The sequence below is a fragment of the Lithobates pipiens genome, unplaced genomic scaffold (genome assembly GCF_037356315.1).
Source record: "Lithobates pipiens isolate NorthernLeopardFrog02 unplaced genomic scaffold, aLitPip1_a1.2 Scaffold_13, whole genome shotgun sequence".
NCBI lineage: Eukaryota > Metazoa > Chordata > Amphibia > Anura > Ranidae > Lithobates > Lithobates pipiens.
In genome coordinates this window covers 505819967-505838617 of record NW_027507718.1, presented here as the reverse complement: position 1 = coordinate 505838617, position 18651 = coordinate 505819967, and the positions used below count along the sequence as shown (strand labels likewise).

Sequence of the window (18651 nt, the reverse complement as noted above, 5' to 3'; positions counted from 1 at the left end):
CCTGCCGCTTTGTCCAGCTAGAAGTCCAAACAATTAGAGTCAGTTAGTTAACAGATACATTAAAAATACACTAAATTCAAGAACAGAAAAATAAAAGCTAGGGATCAAGTGTATGTAAACCCTACCAATGATCTTCTCGTATTTACTCCTTTTTGATCTGTTAAATTCACTTACTATACCTTTTTTTTTATGTATATCTTTTTGATAAGCACAGAAAAACAAATATATATGTATTTATATACAATTTCCCCAATTTCCCCCTGGGATTATTAAAGTATTCTGTAAAATACTGGTTGATCTTAAAAGTCCCAAAGCTACAGACAGCAGGCTGATGCCAAGTAGTTCATACCACTTAGAGCAGACATTTTCAACCAGGCTTCTGTGGAACCCCCAGCCCCCCCCCCCCCCCCCAGAAGTTGATAGGGGTTCCTTAAGCTCTGGCTGATTGACCTTCAATTCGATGGTGCTTGCAGAATTCCAGGTCCAATGTCACTTGGAATAATTTTTTACTTTTCTGGAACTGCAATTTTGACCACTAATGTAAAGCGGGGGGTTGAGGCTTCTTTCTACTGACCACTAAATGTTATCATCATTCTTCCCACTGACACGCAATTAATTTGTTTTAACAAGGGGTCCCTGAGACCTCAAAGTTATTTCAAGGGTTCCTTTGGGGTAAGGAGGTTAAGAAAGACTGGCCTACAGCCTCTGTGGTCAGCATCAGTACAAAATTAAGTGATTTTGGCCACAAAGTCTTGTACAACTGCAGTACAGTCCCTTCGATTGACAGATCATTTTTCAGACCTATGTCTTGAAACATCAGAAGTGTATGTTCCCTGCCGCTGCTCACTCTCCCCAATCAGTGGCAATTCTTGAGCTCTTCATCACTGGACCTTGGTTTCCAGGGCTCTAGGCTGCCATTGTATCTGTAGTCTACACCTTTATCAAGATGCATAGGGTGGACGTGGCTGCATTGGAGTATGCAAGCTTCAGGCATAAGGTCCTACAGGTGGCTGGGTGATTGGCGTTATGTTCTTGGGTTGCAAGGTTTTTTTCCCTGTTTTATTTTGGGTGTCCTTCCCTCTTTGCTTTTATATATTCCAGAGGAAGAATATAACAATGCTTTGTCCTCCAATGAATGCTGGAGTAAATAGGAATTTTCTTTTACTGTAAAATAAATGTCTCCAGGAATTTATTAGAGGGAACAGTCTTACTATTGCCCCTATAGGTCCTTTATTCTATTGGCCTGTTGTCATGGATCATTAGTCTTAAAGAGGAGCTCCACCCTAAAGTGGAGCTTCCGCTCATTGGAACCCCCCCCCTCCAGCGCCACAATTGGCACCTTTCAGGGGGGAGGGGGGTGCAGGGAGGTGCAGGTACCTGTACAGTACAGGTATCTGCACCCACTTCCGGCATAGATATCTGCAGAATATAGGCCCCTTTCCGCAAAATCTACGCCCCTTTCCGAAGGTCCCCCGCTGTCTGCTGGGAAACCCACGGATCCCAGAGACAGCGGGGACCATCCTTATTGCGCAGCGCGACTCGAGTAGGGAACCGGGAAATGAAGCCGCAAGGCTCCACTTCCTGATTCCCATACCCAAGATGGCGGCGGCAGCACCCGAGAGACGATCGAGAAATTGGCTTCGGGTGCTGACATCACGGGCGCGCTGGGCGGGTAAGTGTCCTTATTTTAAAAGTCAGCAGCGCAGTATTTGTAGCTGCTGGCTTTTTAAAAAAAAAACGGCGGAACTACCGCTTTAAAGTGGTTGTAAACCCTTACAAACCACTTTGACCTACAGGTAAGCCTAGATTAAGGCTTACCTGTAGGTTCAAGAAATATCTCCTAAACCTATACGATTTAGGACATATTTGCCCGAAGACAGGCACCGCTGACTACGGCGCATGCACCGCAGACAGCGGCGCGCAGGCGCACTGAGCGCGGCATTTCCAACAACGGAGCTGCCGCGCGTGTTGGCTCCCGTGCGCATGCGCGGGAGTGACGTCATCGCGGCTCCGCCGAATGACAGGGCGGAGCTGCGAGACCCCACCGAAAAGATGGATGCGCCGGACTACAGGGGACAGCGGTGACTTCGCTGGCTCCTGTGTCAGGTAAGTGACACATAATGGGCTACTATGCGATGCACAGTAGTCCATTATGCTTTGCCTTTGCAGGGAATGAAAGAGGAAGTAAACTCATCAGGGTTTACTTCCTCTTTAAAAACATAATGACATGTGAATGTTATAGAATCCAGGCTGTCATTAATTTGGGATACTGGTGACATCTAGTTGCAAAGAAGTTCTGCAGGGGACAGCTCCAGATAAAAGGTAAAAAACAAAGCAACATGCAAGAGGTCAGCTTTCTGTAAATACTCTTAACAGTATAAAATGAAATAAAAGTATATGTATAAGTAGGGAGCACATTGAAAGCTACAGCTGGACACATCATTAACTTATCAATACTTGTTTTGGTTCATAGCATAGGTGATATCATTTATAAATTTTAAATCTTCTAACATTTTTATTAATGTTTTAAAAAAACGTTTTTTTCTTTGTAACTTCCAATTGTATTTGTACATGGTAACAACTTTGCTTACAGTATTACTCATGCTATATCACTGCAAGCCTGCCATACCTTCTGAACAATAGAACCCTTAGGCCAGGTTCACACTGGTATGACAGGACAGTCGTATGACTGTGGATCCAACTTTGTCCTGTGACTTGATGTCCGACATCCAACCGACTTCAATGAACAGGGTTCCGACTTTGATCCCCGACAATACAGGCACTGTGTCTGGTATGAATCTTTAGGTGAAACTCCATGCAAAATTCATAGAAAAAAAAAAAATGCCATGAGTTCCCCCTCCAAGACCATAGCAGGCCCTTCAGTCTGGTATGGATTTTAAGGGCAACCCCCCTGCAGAAAAAACTGCATGGGGTCCCCCCAAAATCCATACAAGATCCTTATCCGAGCACGCAGCTCGGCAGGTCAGGAAAGGGGGTGGGGACTAGCGAGCACCCTCCCCCCCATTCCTGAACCTTACCAGGCTGCATGCCCTCAACATGAGGGTGCTTGAGCCACCCTCCCCAAAGCACATTGCCTCCATGTTGATGGGGACAAGGGCCTCTTCTCGACAACCCTTGGTTGTCAGGGTCTGCAGGCGGGGGGCTTATTGGAATCTGGAAGCCCCCTTTAACAAGGGGGCCCCCAGATCCTGGCCCCCCACCCTATGTGAATGAGTATTGGGTACATTATACCCCTACCCATTCACCTAAAAAACAAAATGTTCAAAAATAAAACACAGTACACAGTTTTTTAAAGTAATTTATTAAGACAGCTCCGGCGTCTCTTCTGATTTCTTCTCCCTCCTCCGCTGACGTCTTCTGTCTCTGCTGGTTCTTCGCTGATGTCTTCTAGCCCTCTCCGATTCTTCTCACTCTGTCTGCTGTCTTCTTCCTCTGCCGGGTCTTTTGTCGGGTCTTCTCTGCTGTCTTTTCCCTCTGTTCTTCTTCTGATGTTGACTCAACGCTCTCTCCCACTCTAATGCTAGGTGCGCAGTGTGCCACTACTTATATTGGCATGGGGAGGGGTCACCAATCATGGCCCGGGCAGTGATGTCATAATGGGTGGGGCCTTTGGATGAGGTCACCCGTTGACCCTGTCCCATGCCAATATTAGTGGCACACCGCGCACCTAACATTAGAGTGAGAGAGAGCATCGAGTCAACATCGGAAGAACAAAGGGAGAAGACCCAGCAAAAGAGCAAAAAGACAGCAGACAAGACCCAGAAGAGGCAGAAGACAGCGGACAGAGGGAAAAGAACTGGAGAGGGCTAAAAGACATCAGTGGAGAGCGGAGAAGAACCGACAGAGTCAGAAGACATCAGCAGAGGAGTGAGACGAGCCGGAGAGAGGAGAAGAAATCAGAAGAGACGCCAGAGCTGTCTTAATAAATGACTTTAAAAAAACTGTGTACTGTGTTTTATTTTTGACACTTTTTTTTTTTTTTGGTGAATTGGTAGGGGTACAATGTACCGAATACTCATTTACATAGGGTGGGGGGGCTGGGATCTAGGGGCTTCCAGATTCTGATAAGCCCCCCCCAGAGACCCCGAAAACCAACGGCCAGGGTTGTCGAGAAGAGGCCCTTGTCCCCATCAACATGGGTACAAGTGCTTTGGGGTGGGGGGTGCAAGGCTCCCCTGCCCCAAAGCATCCATCCTCCCAATGTTGAAGGCATGTGGCCTGGTACGGTTCAGTTCCACTTTGGCGGCGTGGGGGGGTTCCCCTTAAAATCCATGCCAGACCGAAGGGGCCTGGTATGTGGAGCTGGAACCCATGCTGTTTTTTTTTTTTAATTTGGTGTGGAGTTCCCCTTCAAGATTATCAGAGCACAAGTTGCTTGCCAAAGTCGGATCAGCTAAGACCGTGATCCAACTTTGATCAGACTTCAGTGATTTTCAATGGGCTGAAGTAGGATCAAAGTTGGACTAAAGCAGTGCAGGGAGTATTTTCAAAGTTAGACCGACTTTTGTTGGACCAGTTAAGATAGCTCTCATAGGGAAACATTGATTTTCACACGTCATGAGCTCCCAATGTTGGAGCCTTTGTCGTACCAGTGTGAACCCAGCCTTAATGATGTGAAACACCCACAAAGCTCCTGGTAGCCAAATGTGCAGCAATTTCTAATTGTGTAATACATTTTTTTTCTCAAGTGTAATTAGTCAGTCCCTATGTTATTGAAGTACGGTATAACTAAAGGTAAATGTCCTGCCCCAACGGGGCATACAACTTATATAGATTGTTCCTTAACCATTTTCTATGGACTTTTATATTTAGGTCACATGCTCCCATCTAGTGACCTTTTGTGGTAATGCACTTGTTTCTCATGTTTCTTTTCCCTGATGTTATGACACACTTCCTTTGTATGTAAAGTTCCACCCTTCTTCCTGTTATTGTACTTCCTGTGTCATGAATGCAGCTAACAAGCCACATGTAGAAGGGCACATATTCTGCATTGTAAGCTACAGACAATATCATCTTTTGACCGCATAAATACTACAACCTTTTCATCTGTTTCTATACTGTCATCTGCTATAACCTGATGTTCAGAATAAAAGCATCTTGTGGATGGAATGGGTATTTGGTGAGTTCAAACTATCTGATGAGGACTGTCCTCAGTGATTATATCTTATACAGGCCAGGCATAGAGGTCTCACAAGGGATAGTCGCTTCAAAACAATCAGATTCAGAATAGTAAAACTTTTTTGTTTTAGTTTTGGATGGAGTGGAGAGGGATAAGAACACCTGTCAGTTATTTTTTTTTTTGCCCCCGATTTACCCTCTCTATTTGTCGAGTTTACCATTATCATTAAAAATGAAAGTAAAGAAAATCCCAAATTTTGGGTTGTGCCCAGAAAAGTAATAGAGGGGAAATCTTCGAATGGTGACACTATTTCTGGTAGCCTGGGGGCCCCAAGGGATTTTCTTTGAATTTGCAGGGATTTCCTCTCACTTCCTGCTTGGCTATAGGACAGAAAGTGAAGGAAATTTCCAAAATGGTACAAAAATGGCAAAAAAAATAAAAAACCTGACGGATTATAAACTTCCCTTGCTCTTTCCAAATGAATAAAAAAAAGTTTTGCCTATGGTTCTACTTTAGGTTTTGTTAAAATTTACTTTCTCGTCTATGTACACACAAGAAAACATTTATTTAAAAAAATCTGACAACCTTTAAGCTCTGTACAATTCCAGTTGCGTTGATCCCACTGGCAGTTCTGGTCCATGGAGCAGCTCTTACAGCTGGTCTTCTTGTTGCAGTAGAAACTCTTTGGACATTGCTCATATAATGTAACTGCTCCCTGTCAAACAGAAGATACCTGTCACCCCAATAATTCAAAGACAAAAAACACCATATTAATAACCCCTGTTACACTTGGACCCATAACTGGGCTCATTGAGTCGTAAAAGCCCACACTGACACTCTGATCCACTCTGATCCACCCACACTCAGTTTTGCCCTCTCCTGGTTCCATTCCTTCTTTGAGGCCAGAGTCCAAACCCTGTGTAGGCTCCATATCAGATGGTGTAGGAGCTTACACAGGGTGGATGATGTTCCTCCTCACCATACAGTGTTCAGGTCTGGCAATTGGCTGCTCAGACCTAAGCATTGCATCCTGGGAGGAGGTTCCTCCATACTGAAAAGCACCAGATCTTTTGCAAGGGTTCAGAGAGAGGGAGCACTGCAATGGTGAACAAAAGTGGGTGAGGTAGGGGGGCTTTCAAGAGACTCTGCCACTGTGGCTTGAATGGGCAAAAAAAACTAGAGTTTTTTAACACTAAAGAAGAGGTTTTATGTTGAAACCAAACTGGAAAATACGTTACACTATAGGTTAGAAAATCAAGCAGCATTGCTGAATTTTTTTCTTCTAACTGCATGTGCCTGCAGATATCCAGGAACATTCACCCAATGTGGCCATTTACCAATAATTTTGTGAAAGTTACCAGTTTAAAAAAAAAACTGTTACATTCCTGACATGTGCAGAGAATGTAACCAATATTGGTTGTGCTCTAAACCAAACTGTCAAACCATCAAATGACTGGTGTCATACCTGACCACATGTGTACCATTATGGCAGCTAAAGATCAAACAGTGGCCAAGACGGCAGCTTCTGAAAATGATAGGAGGGTTTAGTTCCAATTTAACATGTTTTACAGGCACCACCATGACCCCAGACTGATTTCCGGGCTAAATGCTACTGTTCAGCTGTCAAGTCATGAAAACATGGTTAGCTGCTGGCCAATGTTTGTAGGTATCGAAACCCAAGAAAAACATGTAATCTAACTATAGCACTTTTGGCCCTGGGGGCTCAAAGCACTTATTTAGTAAGGCAGCTATCTTTACCCAATTAACCTTTGGAGTGCAAGAAGAAACTGGAACATCCAGAAGAAACCCACGCAATCACAAGAAGAACATGCAAACTCCATGTAGGCAGCGTTAGCACTCCAATCTGAACCTGCAATCTCTGCTGTGTCTGCCATTATCTCTTCTCAAATGTGATAAGTATCTCTTCTTGTTGAGCCACCTGAAATGCAGGACAGCTCCCTGCCTGATTCCTAAGACAACCTTGTCTTGTATCTTGTTTTTATTGAACCTTAAACCCTTTGCGACTCCCATGAAGAAATAGTGCCAGATTATTGTGCTTTCTCCAGCCAGTATCTTGTTCTTCTCACTCCTGTTGCTGTACCTATCTTCGTTAACACTTATTACAGATCTTTGGCTTCTACCTCAACTACGCTTCTGCTTGATCCCAACCTGCCACCCTTTGTTACCGATCGACCATTGGCTAGTTTACCAACTATGCTTCTGCTTGATCCCTAATACCTATATCTGCTACTACACCCTGGCTTGTTCACCTCCTGGTGGGGCAATCCTGAGGGCCACAACCTGGTACTAACACACAGCAAAACCCAAATCCACCATTAGTGCTTTGACCCTGCACCTCCGATGAGCCTGTGTCATCCACCAGGGTGACCTGCTTGCATACCTATCCTACTGGTCGTGGAAGCCTCTCTACTGCTATAGATATCAGTCTCTGAGCCTGACCTCTGACCATGACAAGTGTCCTGGTCAAGATTTGGACCAAGGACCCTAGTGGTGCAAAGCAAAAGTGCCCTAAGTAGCAAATGTCACTATATTGCAATCCTTGGATGTGGTGGCTAGCCTTGGTTTCCTTTCTCAGACTTGTTATCCCTCGTTTTTACCTGCTGATCCTGCCAGTAACACACTTCCTTTTCTAGAGTGAAAATGCTCATTCACTGTACTATCTCAATAAGGGAGCAGCATTGTCGCCCTAGGACATGAAGTGAAACACCTACATGGGCGGCACAGTGGTGTAGTGGGTAGCACTCTTGCCTAGCAGTAAGAAGGGTCGCTGGTTTGAATCCCAACCACGACACTACCTGCCTGGAGTTTGCATGTTCTGCCTGTGCCTGCGTGGGTTTTCTCCGGGTACTCCGGTTTCCTCCCACAATCCAAAGACATGCAGGTAGGTTAATTGGCTTCTGTCGAAAAATTGGCCCTCGTATATGAATGGGGACCATGGATTGTGGGCTCCTTGAGGGTAGGCACCGATGTGAGTGTGCAATGTACAGGGATAGGGACAATTGTAGACCACTCACTCAGATTGAACTGGATGGACTGGTGTCTTTTTTCAACCTTACTAACTATGGAACTATGAAACTACATAGGGGGAAATTGTTGTCTGGTCTAGTGATGATCCAGCTTGGGATAACAATGCAGAATGCAGAGGATGTAGGACAGCACTGAATTTCTGGCAGGATCAACAGACATTTGTTCACACACTGTTATCTGTATATTTTGTACATTTATAAGAGTGCAGAACAAAATGCTTTTAATTATATAATTACTGCCCAAAAGGGAACAAATAAGGGAAGTTAATTCCTAGGGTTCTCTTCCCCTTTGCAAACATTCTCCAAGCTAAACAAGTAACCATTTACAACCAGTCTGTAAAGCAGTGCAAAATATATTGGCACTATATAAACAGTAATAATATTAGCACGAGATACATGCAAGACTTGATTATTTCCAAGAATTGAGTTACTGACCTGACTCGCTGTGCAGATGTTATTAATAGTATCACACCGGTCATTACACCACTGGCAGCCATTTGTATTTAGCGTGCAGCTAAAGCAGTCAGTATACTGAGTGCAGGTACTGTAAGGGTCTGGATCTGCAGGACAGAAGAAATATATAGGGGACAAAAGGGAGGTAATCATAGAATGGGTACTTGTGTTTCACTTCTGTGGAAGGCAGTGCCTACTTTGCTTTTCTCAATCCCAGAGACTTGTGAGCCGCCTAAAATCCATCAAATCAACTTAACTTCTAATTTTGAATGGGGCAAGGGGCAGTGGAACAGAGACTGTCTGATCACCTGGCGACTGTTAGGAAGGATGATTTGGCGTGAACGTGGGATGGCTTGTCCATCCGACTGTTAGTGCCTTTCTCCCTTGTATGTGTATGTCTGCGTGACGTTGGTGGGCGTGTGGCATCTGTATCCATATAGGCTCCATTCATGAGAGGCTGATATACTCTGGTGGTTTTATTTATTCTATATGCTTCACTTTTGTATCAATATGGACTGGAAGTTTTATGGTTCAGTTTCAGGTAATATATTTTCCTTCACCGTCATTTTCATTTGGCACTTTTAGGTATTTGGCTCCTATCCAATTTCTCGCATGATTCTACTCTCTAACTCTCATTATTTATGTAACCTCTCTACACCTGCTTGGACTTCACTGACACTTCTCATTATAATAATATTATCTGTCATGCCCTTTACCAAGTACAGGGCACTTTACACAATATATAAACTATACTATTCTCATAACAGTCCTTGTTTGGTTTTAGCACTCATGGCTATCCATGATTATTGTTCACTTATTAGATATCTACCCCCCATGGATGGTTTCCTTGTTGGGCTTTGGGCCACTCTACGCCACCTCAGCTCCCAGTGGAGATGCCCTTAGGGGGTCTCCGATCTGTAGTGCCACATTCTTGCCACATAGTTAGGTCTGTAAGTACTTTAGACTGTGGGATCTTTTTATGGGTTTAATCTTTATTCATACTTATTATTATCAACCCCTTTTCTTTGGCAGGGTCAGACCATACAGATATCTCTACTATTATATATTACATAATTCCAGTCACGTGCATGCTCCTGAAGATTGGTTCAATCCATGACCGTGTGGAGCTGTATAATGCTGTGTCTTTCCTTATTATATGAAAATTATGTCATAGCAACTGTTTACCCTATGTGATGATCTGTTTTTATTACATGCAAATTTGTGTGCATATATATACAGAGGGAAAAAAAGTATTTAGTCAGCCACCAATTGTACAAGTTCTCCCACTTAAAAAGATGAGAGATGCCTGTAATTGTCATCATAGGTATACCTCAACTATGAGAGACAAAATGTGGAAACAAATCCAGACAATCACATGGTCTGATTTTTGAAAGAATTTATTTGCAAATTATGGTGGAAAATAAGTATTTGGTCACCTACAAACAAGCAGGATTTCTGGCTCTCACAGACCTGTATCTTCTTCTTTAAGAGGCTCCTCTGTCCTCCACTCATTACCTGTATTAATGGCACCTGTATGAACTTGTTATCAGTATAAAAGACACCTGTCCACAACCTCAAACAGTCACACTCCAAACTCCACTATGGTGAAGACCAAAGAGCTGTCGAAGGACAACCAGAAACAAAATTGCAGACCTTCACCAGGCTGGGAAGACTGAATCTGCAATAGGCAAGCAGCTCGGTGTGAAGAAATCAACGGTGGGAGTAATAATTAGAAAGTGGAAGACATACAACACCACTGATAATCTCCCTCTAACTGGGGCTCTACGCAAGATCTCACCCCGTGGGGTCAAAATTATCACAAGAACCGTGAGCAAAAATCCCAGAACCACACGGGGGGACCTAGTGAATGACCTGCAGAGAGCTGGGACCAACGTAACAAAGGCTACCATCAGTAACACACTACGCCGCCAGGGACTCGGATCCTGCAGTGCCAGACGTGTCCCCCTGCTTAAGCCAGTACATGTCTGGGCCCATCTCAGGTTTGCTTGAGAGCATTTGGATGATACAGAAGAGCATTGGGAGAATGTGATATGGTCAGATAAAACCGAAGTAGAACCATTTGGTAGAAACACAACTCGTTGTGTTTGGAGGAGAGAGAATGCTGAGTTGCAACCAAAGAACACTATACTTACTGTGAAGCATGGGGGTGGCAACATCATGCTTTGGGGCTGTTTCTCTGCAAAGGGAACAGGACGACTGATCCTTGTACATGAAAGAATGAATGGGGCCATGTATCGTGAGATTTTGAGTGCAAGCCTCCTCTCATCAGCAAGGGCATTGAAGATGAAACATGGCTGGGTCTTTCAGCATGACAATGATCCCAAACACACCGCCTGGGCAACGAAAGAGTGGCTTCGTAAGAAGCATTTCAAGGTCCTGGAGTGGCCCAGCCAGTCTCCAGATCTCAACCCCATAGAAACCTTTGGAGGGAGTTGAAAGTCTGTGATGCCTAACGACAGCCCCAAAACATCACTGCTCTAGAGGAGATCTGCATGGAGGAATGGGCCAACATACCAGCAACAGTGTGTGCCAACCGTCTGAAGACTTACAGAAAACGTTTGACCTCTGTCATTGCCAACAAAGGATATATAACAAAGTATTGAGATAAACTTTTGATATTGACAAAATACTTATTTTCCACCATAATTTGCAAATAAATTCTTTCAAAAATCAGACAGACAATGTGATTGGATTTGTGTCCACATTTTGTCTCTCATATTTGAGGTATGCCTATGATGACAATTACAGGCCTCTCTCATCTTTTTAAGTGGAAGAACTTGCACTAAATACTTTTTTGTCCCACTGTGTGTGTGTGTGTGTGTGTGTATGTATATATATATATATATATATATATATATATATATATATATATATATATATATATATTAACAGCATTGATTCCATTATGTTATCATGATTACTATTATGTACCAGATTATTGATATTATCATTATTAAATTATTTTTGTATACCTATATGCTTCATTTATAGTCCCGCCGCCCCTTTCCCCATTCTTATTTAGACAGGGATGGAGGTCACCCGCCTCATTTAAAGTCCCAAATTGTTCTGTTCTTTTCATCATAACTTCTAATTTTACTCCTTCTCCAAGAAATCAGCACTGCTTCCCTTCCTATTAAAGAGAACATATAGTGAAGTAGAAAAGAGGCCACCATAGATTACTTTTTTCTAGGCAAGGTTAAAAACAATAACTTATAAAGCATGGTCCAATTTGCTCCAATAAAAAAAAAATCCTTATTGATGTCCTAAAGCAGGGGTCTCCAAACTTTCTAAAGAAAGGGCCAGTTTATTGTCCTTCAGACTTTAGGGGGCCGGACTGTGATCAGTAGTAGTAAAAAATGGCCCGGCGTCAGTGGGAGCAACAATTACCTCAGGCTTGGGAGTAGGAAGATTACATAGTAGTAGTCAGTAGGAGGAGGAATAGTATCCTATCATTGATATTAGTTGAAGGAATAGCGCCCTATGGATGGTGTCTGTGGGAGGAATAGTCCCCCATCATTGGTGATAAATTGGAGGAATGGTACCCTATTGTTGGTGTCAACAGGAGGAATAGTGCCAGATTGTTCGTATCAGTGAGGGGAATTGTATCCCATCATTGGTGTCAGTGGGAGAAATTATCCCCCATTGTTGGTACCAATGGAAGTTGGAGGAATTACTGTATGTGCCACTGTTAGTGTCAATGGAAGAAATAGTGCCTTATAGTTGGTGTCAGTAGGAGAATAGTGTCTTGTATCAGTGGAAGGAATGGTGCCCCAATGGCTGTATAAAGGCAAACCAAGGGCCGTATCCTGCCTGAGGGCTGCAGTTTGGAGACCACTGTGAGGCAAATTGAATACCTTATAAATAATAATAGCCCATTCATTATATTTTGTGCATTTACCAAAAAATCAAGCCTTAACCATCTACAGAATTCCCTGGTTGCATCGATGATCCTCTGACTTCAGTACAACATTAAAGTGACACTAAATGCTGGTTTAAAAAAAAAAAAATTGAATATGAATTCTGAACTCATAAGTATGGCAGTTTGAAGACCACTTGTTTAAATACTATAAAACAGCCACTGCTGTTCTTCCATCTAGCCTTGTTGATGGATCCAGGAAAGAGGCCATCTATCAATTCAGTGACCACCATTGTATAAGGTGCTTGTGACCTGGAGCTCCCTAGACCAGGCTTAAATTATCTTGTAATGCTACCTTTGTAATCAATACTAACATTTTCTGCTATAAAGATGGCCAGAGGATAATCTGTAATAGCATGTAAGAAGGCTTAAACTGAATTTGCATAAATAAAATCTGCATAAAACGACAGTGATTTTAGTTAAGCCTACCTTACCTTAGGTACACCATACTGCTCTGGGAAGCCTTTGTCATGTATTAAATGTTTATTTATGAAACCTAAATATTATATAAAAATATAACAAATCTAAAACAATGGCTAAAAATACGTATAAAAGCAACTAGAATGCAATTGAATCAAAACCATTATAGGTCTCCTTTAAAATAAAGAACAAAAAGACTGATGGTCTCTTGAATTTGGATGTATTCAGCATTTAACAGGAGCAGTAATAGAACAATAGGTTGATCACTGCAATGGATACAGACATAGTTAAAGTGGAAGTAAGCTCCCCTATCGTTTTCAGCCAAGGAAGCTGTCATCTTTGCCTCTGTTTAATCTTCAACTGCTATGGTGCTGCACATGTGATTCATTATGACACCAGCCATTGGATGGTTTGATAGTTTGGCTGAGAGCACAGCCAATGTGCAGTTAGCATTCCCGGCATGCCTTTTTTTTTTAACTGTTTAAATCGATGGGTTTACTTCCACTTTAAGGAGGATCACAAAGAATACGTACATGTGATAAGAGGACATGATGTCATGGCATCTTTTTGTTGGTCTGGAGATGCTTGTTCCCATGACAAACACCGAGATGTACTGTTGTCCCAGACACAGTGAATTCCCGGTCCTGCCCCCAAACAAAGAGAGCTACTTGTAAAAGCTTCACAACTCTTTGATGTGAACATCAGGATGTCGCTGAGCAAAAGGCTGTTGAATCCTCCAAACACAAAGAGTGTGCTGAAAGAGAGAAATGGACTTGCATTGGAGTCAGATATGCTCCTTAATCAATATGACTATATAACCTTAAAATGAACCAGAAAGTTGTTCAACAGAAACTGGCATGAAACATTTTTATGTTAAAACATTATGCACCTCATGGCGTTGGTTTTCAGATGCCTGCTTTTCTGTGGGGCCCCAGAACCTAAGCCAATGCTGTACACAGGGCCTTGACTTCTGGCAAAGTTGAGAAATGGCTCTGACCCCTCCTGGCACTAAGTCAGAATTTCACTGGGCAGTAGAGGCTTTGGCATTTCACATTTGATGCTTAAAGCACACTGTACATGTATGTTGTCCTTTATTCTCTCCTTGCCTGCTGAGCTTACATAGAACTGAGGACTGTGTCTCTGCCTTCATGGCATAGTGTTTGGCCAAAGGCCAAGCACCAGCACTGGCAGAAAGGGAAGACACATGCTGTGAATGAAACCGTGAGAGATCCATGGAAAAGTATGTGTTGCTGCAGAGGGGTGCCTTGCCTGAATTTCAAGTTGCTGCTTCTTAAAAGTTCTTGTGCTTGGGATTTTTCTTATCAATTGGATTCACAAAACAAAAACAGTTATTCGTGTTTTACCTGTTTCTTAGTACTGCAGAGTGCCCGTAGCCACTGACATCCTGATGGAGTGCAAGTGGCGGCAGTAATCTCCAGCTGTCACAAGCTGATCAAAGCAAAGAAAATATAATCAAAATTATGCATATTGTTAGTTCCATCTAGTGGCTATAATGCAGTATTTTCTTCAAATACCACAGTCAATATAATACGGCATTATGGCCACTAGACCTGGCGATCATAAGAAATACACCTATTAGACACATTACAGAGATTATTCAAGGTGGCTGTGCAAATGCATATCAGACAATAAACTCTTCTGATTCTCTCTCGCTTTCTAACAAACCCATGTGTAGCACCCTCTAGTGTGCTAAAATAGATTTTGTTTTGTTAGTGTAGGTAAATGTGTCCAGACTTGGCTGGCAACCAAGCCTGTGTGTTTTTTACTGGGTTGGGCAAAGATCCAGGGAGGGCTGGATGACTCCCAGGTAGCATCACTGAGACCTCCCCCCTACTTCTAGAACTTACTGGAAATTTCTAGAAGAAGGGGAGGGGAGGTAAGTTGGAGCTGCCTGGGGTATTCATGAGGACCCTTACCAATCCCCATCAGATGGCTTGGCAGGGGGCAGACCCCCTTAACTTCCCAGGGTCAGCCCAGCTAGGGGCAGTGGAGTTTGGGTGGAAGCTAGAGATGGAGTGTTAGGCTGTCGGAGGCCTTTGAGTGTAACTCCCTAGTCTGGGGGGGGGGCTGGAAGTGAACTCAGGCCTGGGCGCGGGTGCAGAAGGGACCCTTCTCATGACACATGGAGAGATCCTGGCCAGGAGGCATGGGAGCAAGTAGAGGACATCAGGAGTATACCGCCAGGCAAATCTTAAGAGTGGAAGACAGCCAGGTGGGCTGGTGAGTGTTACAAGTCGGGAAGACTGAGAGACAGCTTGAGAGGACTGAGTGAGAGCAGTCTGGGATGGGTGCAGAGCCAGTCAGGAGGACTGTGGTGGAACGGGCAGGAGAAGGGGGCAGCTGCAGCCAGGTAGGCTGGCAGTGCTGGAAACAGTAGCCACAGATAGGACAGCTGCACACTGGGACTTCCTTCACTACACCATAAGGGCCCGCGGTCCCTGCCTGTAAAGGGCATTTGCTACTAGTCTAACTGAGCCGACTGTTAGACCATCCAAACAGTGCCAGCTGGTCCTGGGTGCTGTAGTTCCATGAGCAAGTGTTGTGCTGGAGGAGGAGATGGAGTAGATCTGCAAGCAAGTATGTGCAGAAGCCACAAATACAGTATATACTGTGTGTATATAGTTGTCCCTAAAGACTTTACTACATTGATCAAGTGGGCATCCCATATTCTCCATCCCCATGCAAGTTTAATCCCCTAAATAATAAAAAAACAAAAAAACAAAGCTGCTCGGACTGTTTCATGACTCCATGTGTTGTGGAAATTGTAGTGGGCCTTGCTGTGCAGGGTGGAAGAATCATTTTACCAGTGGCTCCTGCAGGGGTAGGGTTACACATGTAAGCTATGAATATCAAGAGGTGATAGAAGCTGTCCTATTGCTTGCTGTCATTGTCCTGTGTGGGGCAACATTTATGCTTGATTCATTCTCCTGTGGGAGAAAAAGAAGCCGTACAATGCTCAAGTCACATAAATCCTAGTTTATTGGCCCAGACAAACACAATGACAGTCCTGCCCATGGGACCCACTGACAATGAGAATCCCTTGGACAAGAACTGCGCTTATGGTTGCCTGCGCCAATAAAGTGGGATTTATGTGACATGCTCAGTGTATGGCGGCTTCTTTCTCTTCTTCCTGTGTATTTGGAATGTGGATGGCTTTATCTGCCATCTGCCCCCAGTGCTCAAGCTAGAGGTTTTGGCTTAGGAGTAGAGGAGGAAACCTATTATGCACATGTATTCATTCCCATTCCCCTGTGTTGTGGCTGTATTGAACTCAAATGTACATTTTTCAGTTTTTGTTTTATGCCTCTGTACAATGCATCTATAGTATATCCACATCAGTGAAAAAATCTGGTGTTTTTTACTCTAATGTGCAAAAGGCCTTAATGATGGATGTGTTTTTATACTGGGGATATACAGGTGAATATTAGAAAATTACATAAGACCAATAAAAAAAAAAGTTTTTTAATACAGAAATGATGGCTTACTGAAAAGTATGTCCAAGTACAGTATAGTTTGTACTCAATACTTGGTGGGGCTCCCTTTGCATGAATTTCTGCATCAATGCAGCGTGGCATGGAGGAGATCAGCCTGTGGCACTGCTGAGATGTTATGGAAGTCCAGGTTGCTTTGATAGCGACCTTTGAGCTCATCTGCATTGTTGGCTCTGGTGTATCTCATCTTCCTCTTGACAATACCCCACAGATTCTCTATGGGGTTTAGGTCAGACGAGTTTGCTGGCCAATCAAGCATGGTGATACCATGATCATTAAACCAGGTATTGGCACTTTTGGCAGTGTGGGCAGTTGCCAAGCCCTGCTGGAAAATGAAATCAGCATCTCCATAAAGCTGGAGCAGAGGGAAGCATGAAGTGCTCTAGAATTTCCTGGTAGAGGGCTGCGCTGACTTTGGACTTGATAAAACACAGTGGACCACCACTAGCAGATGACATGGCTCCCCAAATCATCACAGACTGTGGACACTTCATAATGGACCTCATGCAATTTAGATTCTGTGCCTCTCCACTCTTTCTCCAGACTCTGGGACAGTGGGGGCCCATCCATAATGGGTGCAGGGGCGTTGCCCCCCTAATTCATGCACATAGCCCCTAATTTACATGCAGGGCGCCGGACTACTGGATTCAAATAAGGGTTTTCTTTTTGTTTTTTTCGAAGCACGTGATGAGAGCTGAAGGACTGTTTGTTTGCCCTCCCCTGCCCCAAATTGAGCAACAGCCACTGCTGCTCTGGTACTTTGATTTCCAAATGAAATGCAACATTTTCCACAGTCAGTAGTGATTTGGGGAGCCATGTCATCTGCTGGTGTTGGTTCACTGTTTATCAAGTCCAAAGTCAGCACAGCCCTCTACCAGGAAATTCTAGAGCACTTCATGCTTCCCTCTGCTGATAAGCTTTATGGAGATTTCATTTTCCAGCTGGACTTGGCGCCTGCCCACATTGCCAAAAGTACCAATACCTCGTTTAATGATCATGGGATCAGTGTACTTGGTTGGGGAGCAAACTGCCTGACCTAAACCCCATAGAGAATTTGTGGGGTGTTGTCAAGAGGAAGATGAGAGACACCAGACCCAACAATGCAGATGAGCTGAAGGGCACTATCAAAGCAACCTGGGCTTCTATAACACCTCAGCAGTGCCACAGGCTGGTCGCCTCCATGCCACTTCACAATAAATGCAGTAATTCATGCAAAAGGAGCCCCAATCAAGTAATGATATAGTGAATACTATACCGTACATACTGCAGACTTACTTTTCAGTAAGCCAACATTTCTGTATTAATCACTTGCCACCCGTTATATAGCAATATGACGCCAGCAAAGTGGTTACAATGTCCTGACCGGACGTCATATGACGTCACCAGGATATCAAGCCCCCTGGGGGCGTGCATCGCGGCGATCGTTGTTGTGGTGTAGCAGTCTGACACACTGCAATTCTGATCTAGATAAAGAGTCTCTGACGGAGACCCTTTACCGCGTGATCAGCCGCGTCCAGTCACAGCTGATCACGATGTAAACAGGAAGAGCCGGTGATCGGCTTTTCCTCACTTGCGTCTGTTAGATGTGAGTAGAGGAGAGCCGATCGGCTGTTTCTCTGACGGGGGGGGGGTCTGTGCTGATCGATTATCAGCGCAGCCCACCTCCCCCCCCCCCCAGGATGCCCACACTAGACCACCAAGGAAGCCATAAGGACCATCAGGGATGCCACTGCTACTCACCACCAGGTATGCCACTTTAGACCACCAGGGATGCCAATCAGTGCCCACAATGGATGCCAATCAGTGCCCACAATGTGCATCACTAATTGGCAGGCATTATTGTTTGGCACTGATTGGCATCCATCATGACCATCCAATAGTGTACATCAGTGCCACCTATCAGTGCCCATCCATACTATCTATCAGTGCCCATCCATACTATCTATCAGTGCCCATCTGTGTCACCTATCAGTGCCGCCTATCAGTGCCCATCCATGCCGCCCATCAGTGCCCATCCGTGCCGCCTATGCGTACCCATCAGTGCTGCATATCAGTGCCCACCATCAGTGGCACCTCTTCGGTGCCACCTCATCAGTGCCGCCTTATCAGTTTCCATCAGTGCAGCCCCTTCAGTGCCCATCA

The 18651-nt window shown here is 44.1% G+C and overlaps 1 protein-coding gene across 1 annotated transcript in view; it reads right to left on the bottom strand.

Moving 5' to 3' along the window:
• The window catches only part of LOC143975571 (attractin-like), a gene marked incomplete in the record, with an annotated part of 173878 nt that overhangs the window by 78328 nt on the left and 76899 nt on the right, over window positions 1-18651 (bottom strand). Inside the window, 5 exon segments of the mRNA XM_077478034.1 lie at window positions 1-17; window positions 5726-5855; window positions 8623-8747; window positions 13531-13751; window positions 14362-14446. Coding sequence (XP_077334160.1) covers window positions 1-17; window positions 5726-5855; window positions 8623-8747; window positions 13531-13751; window positions 14362-14446 — 578 coding nt within the window.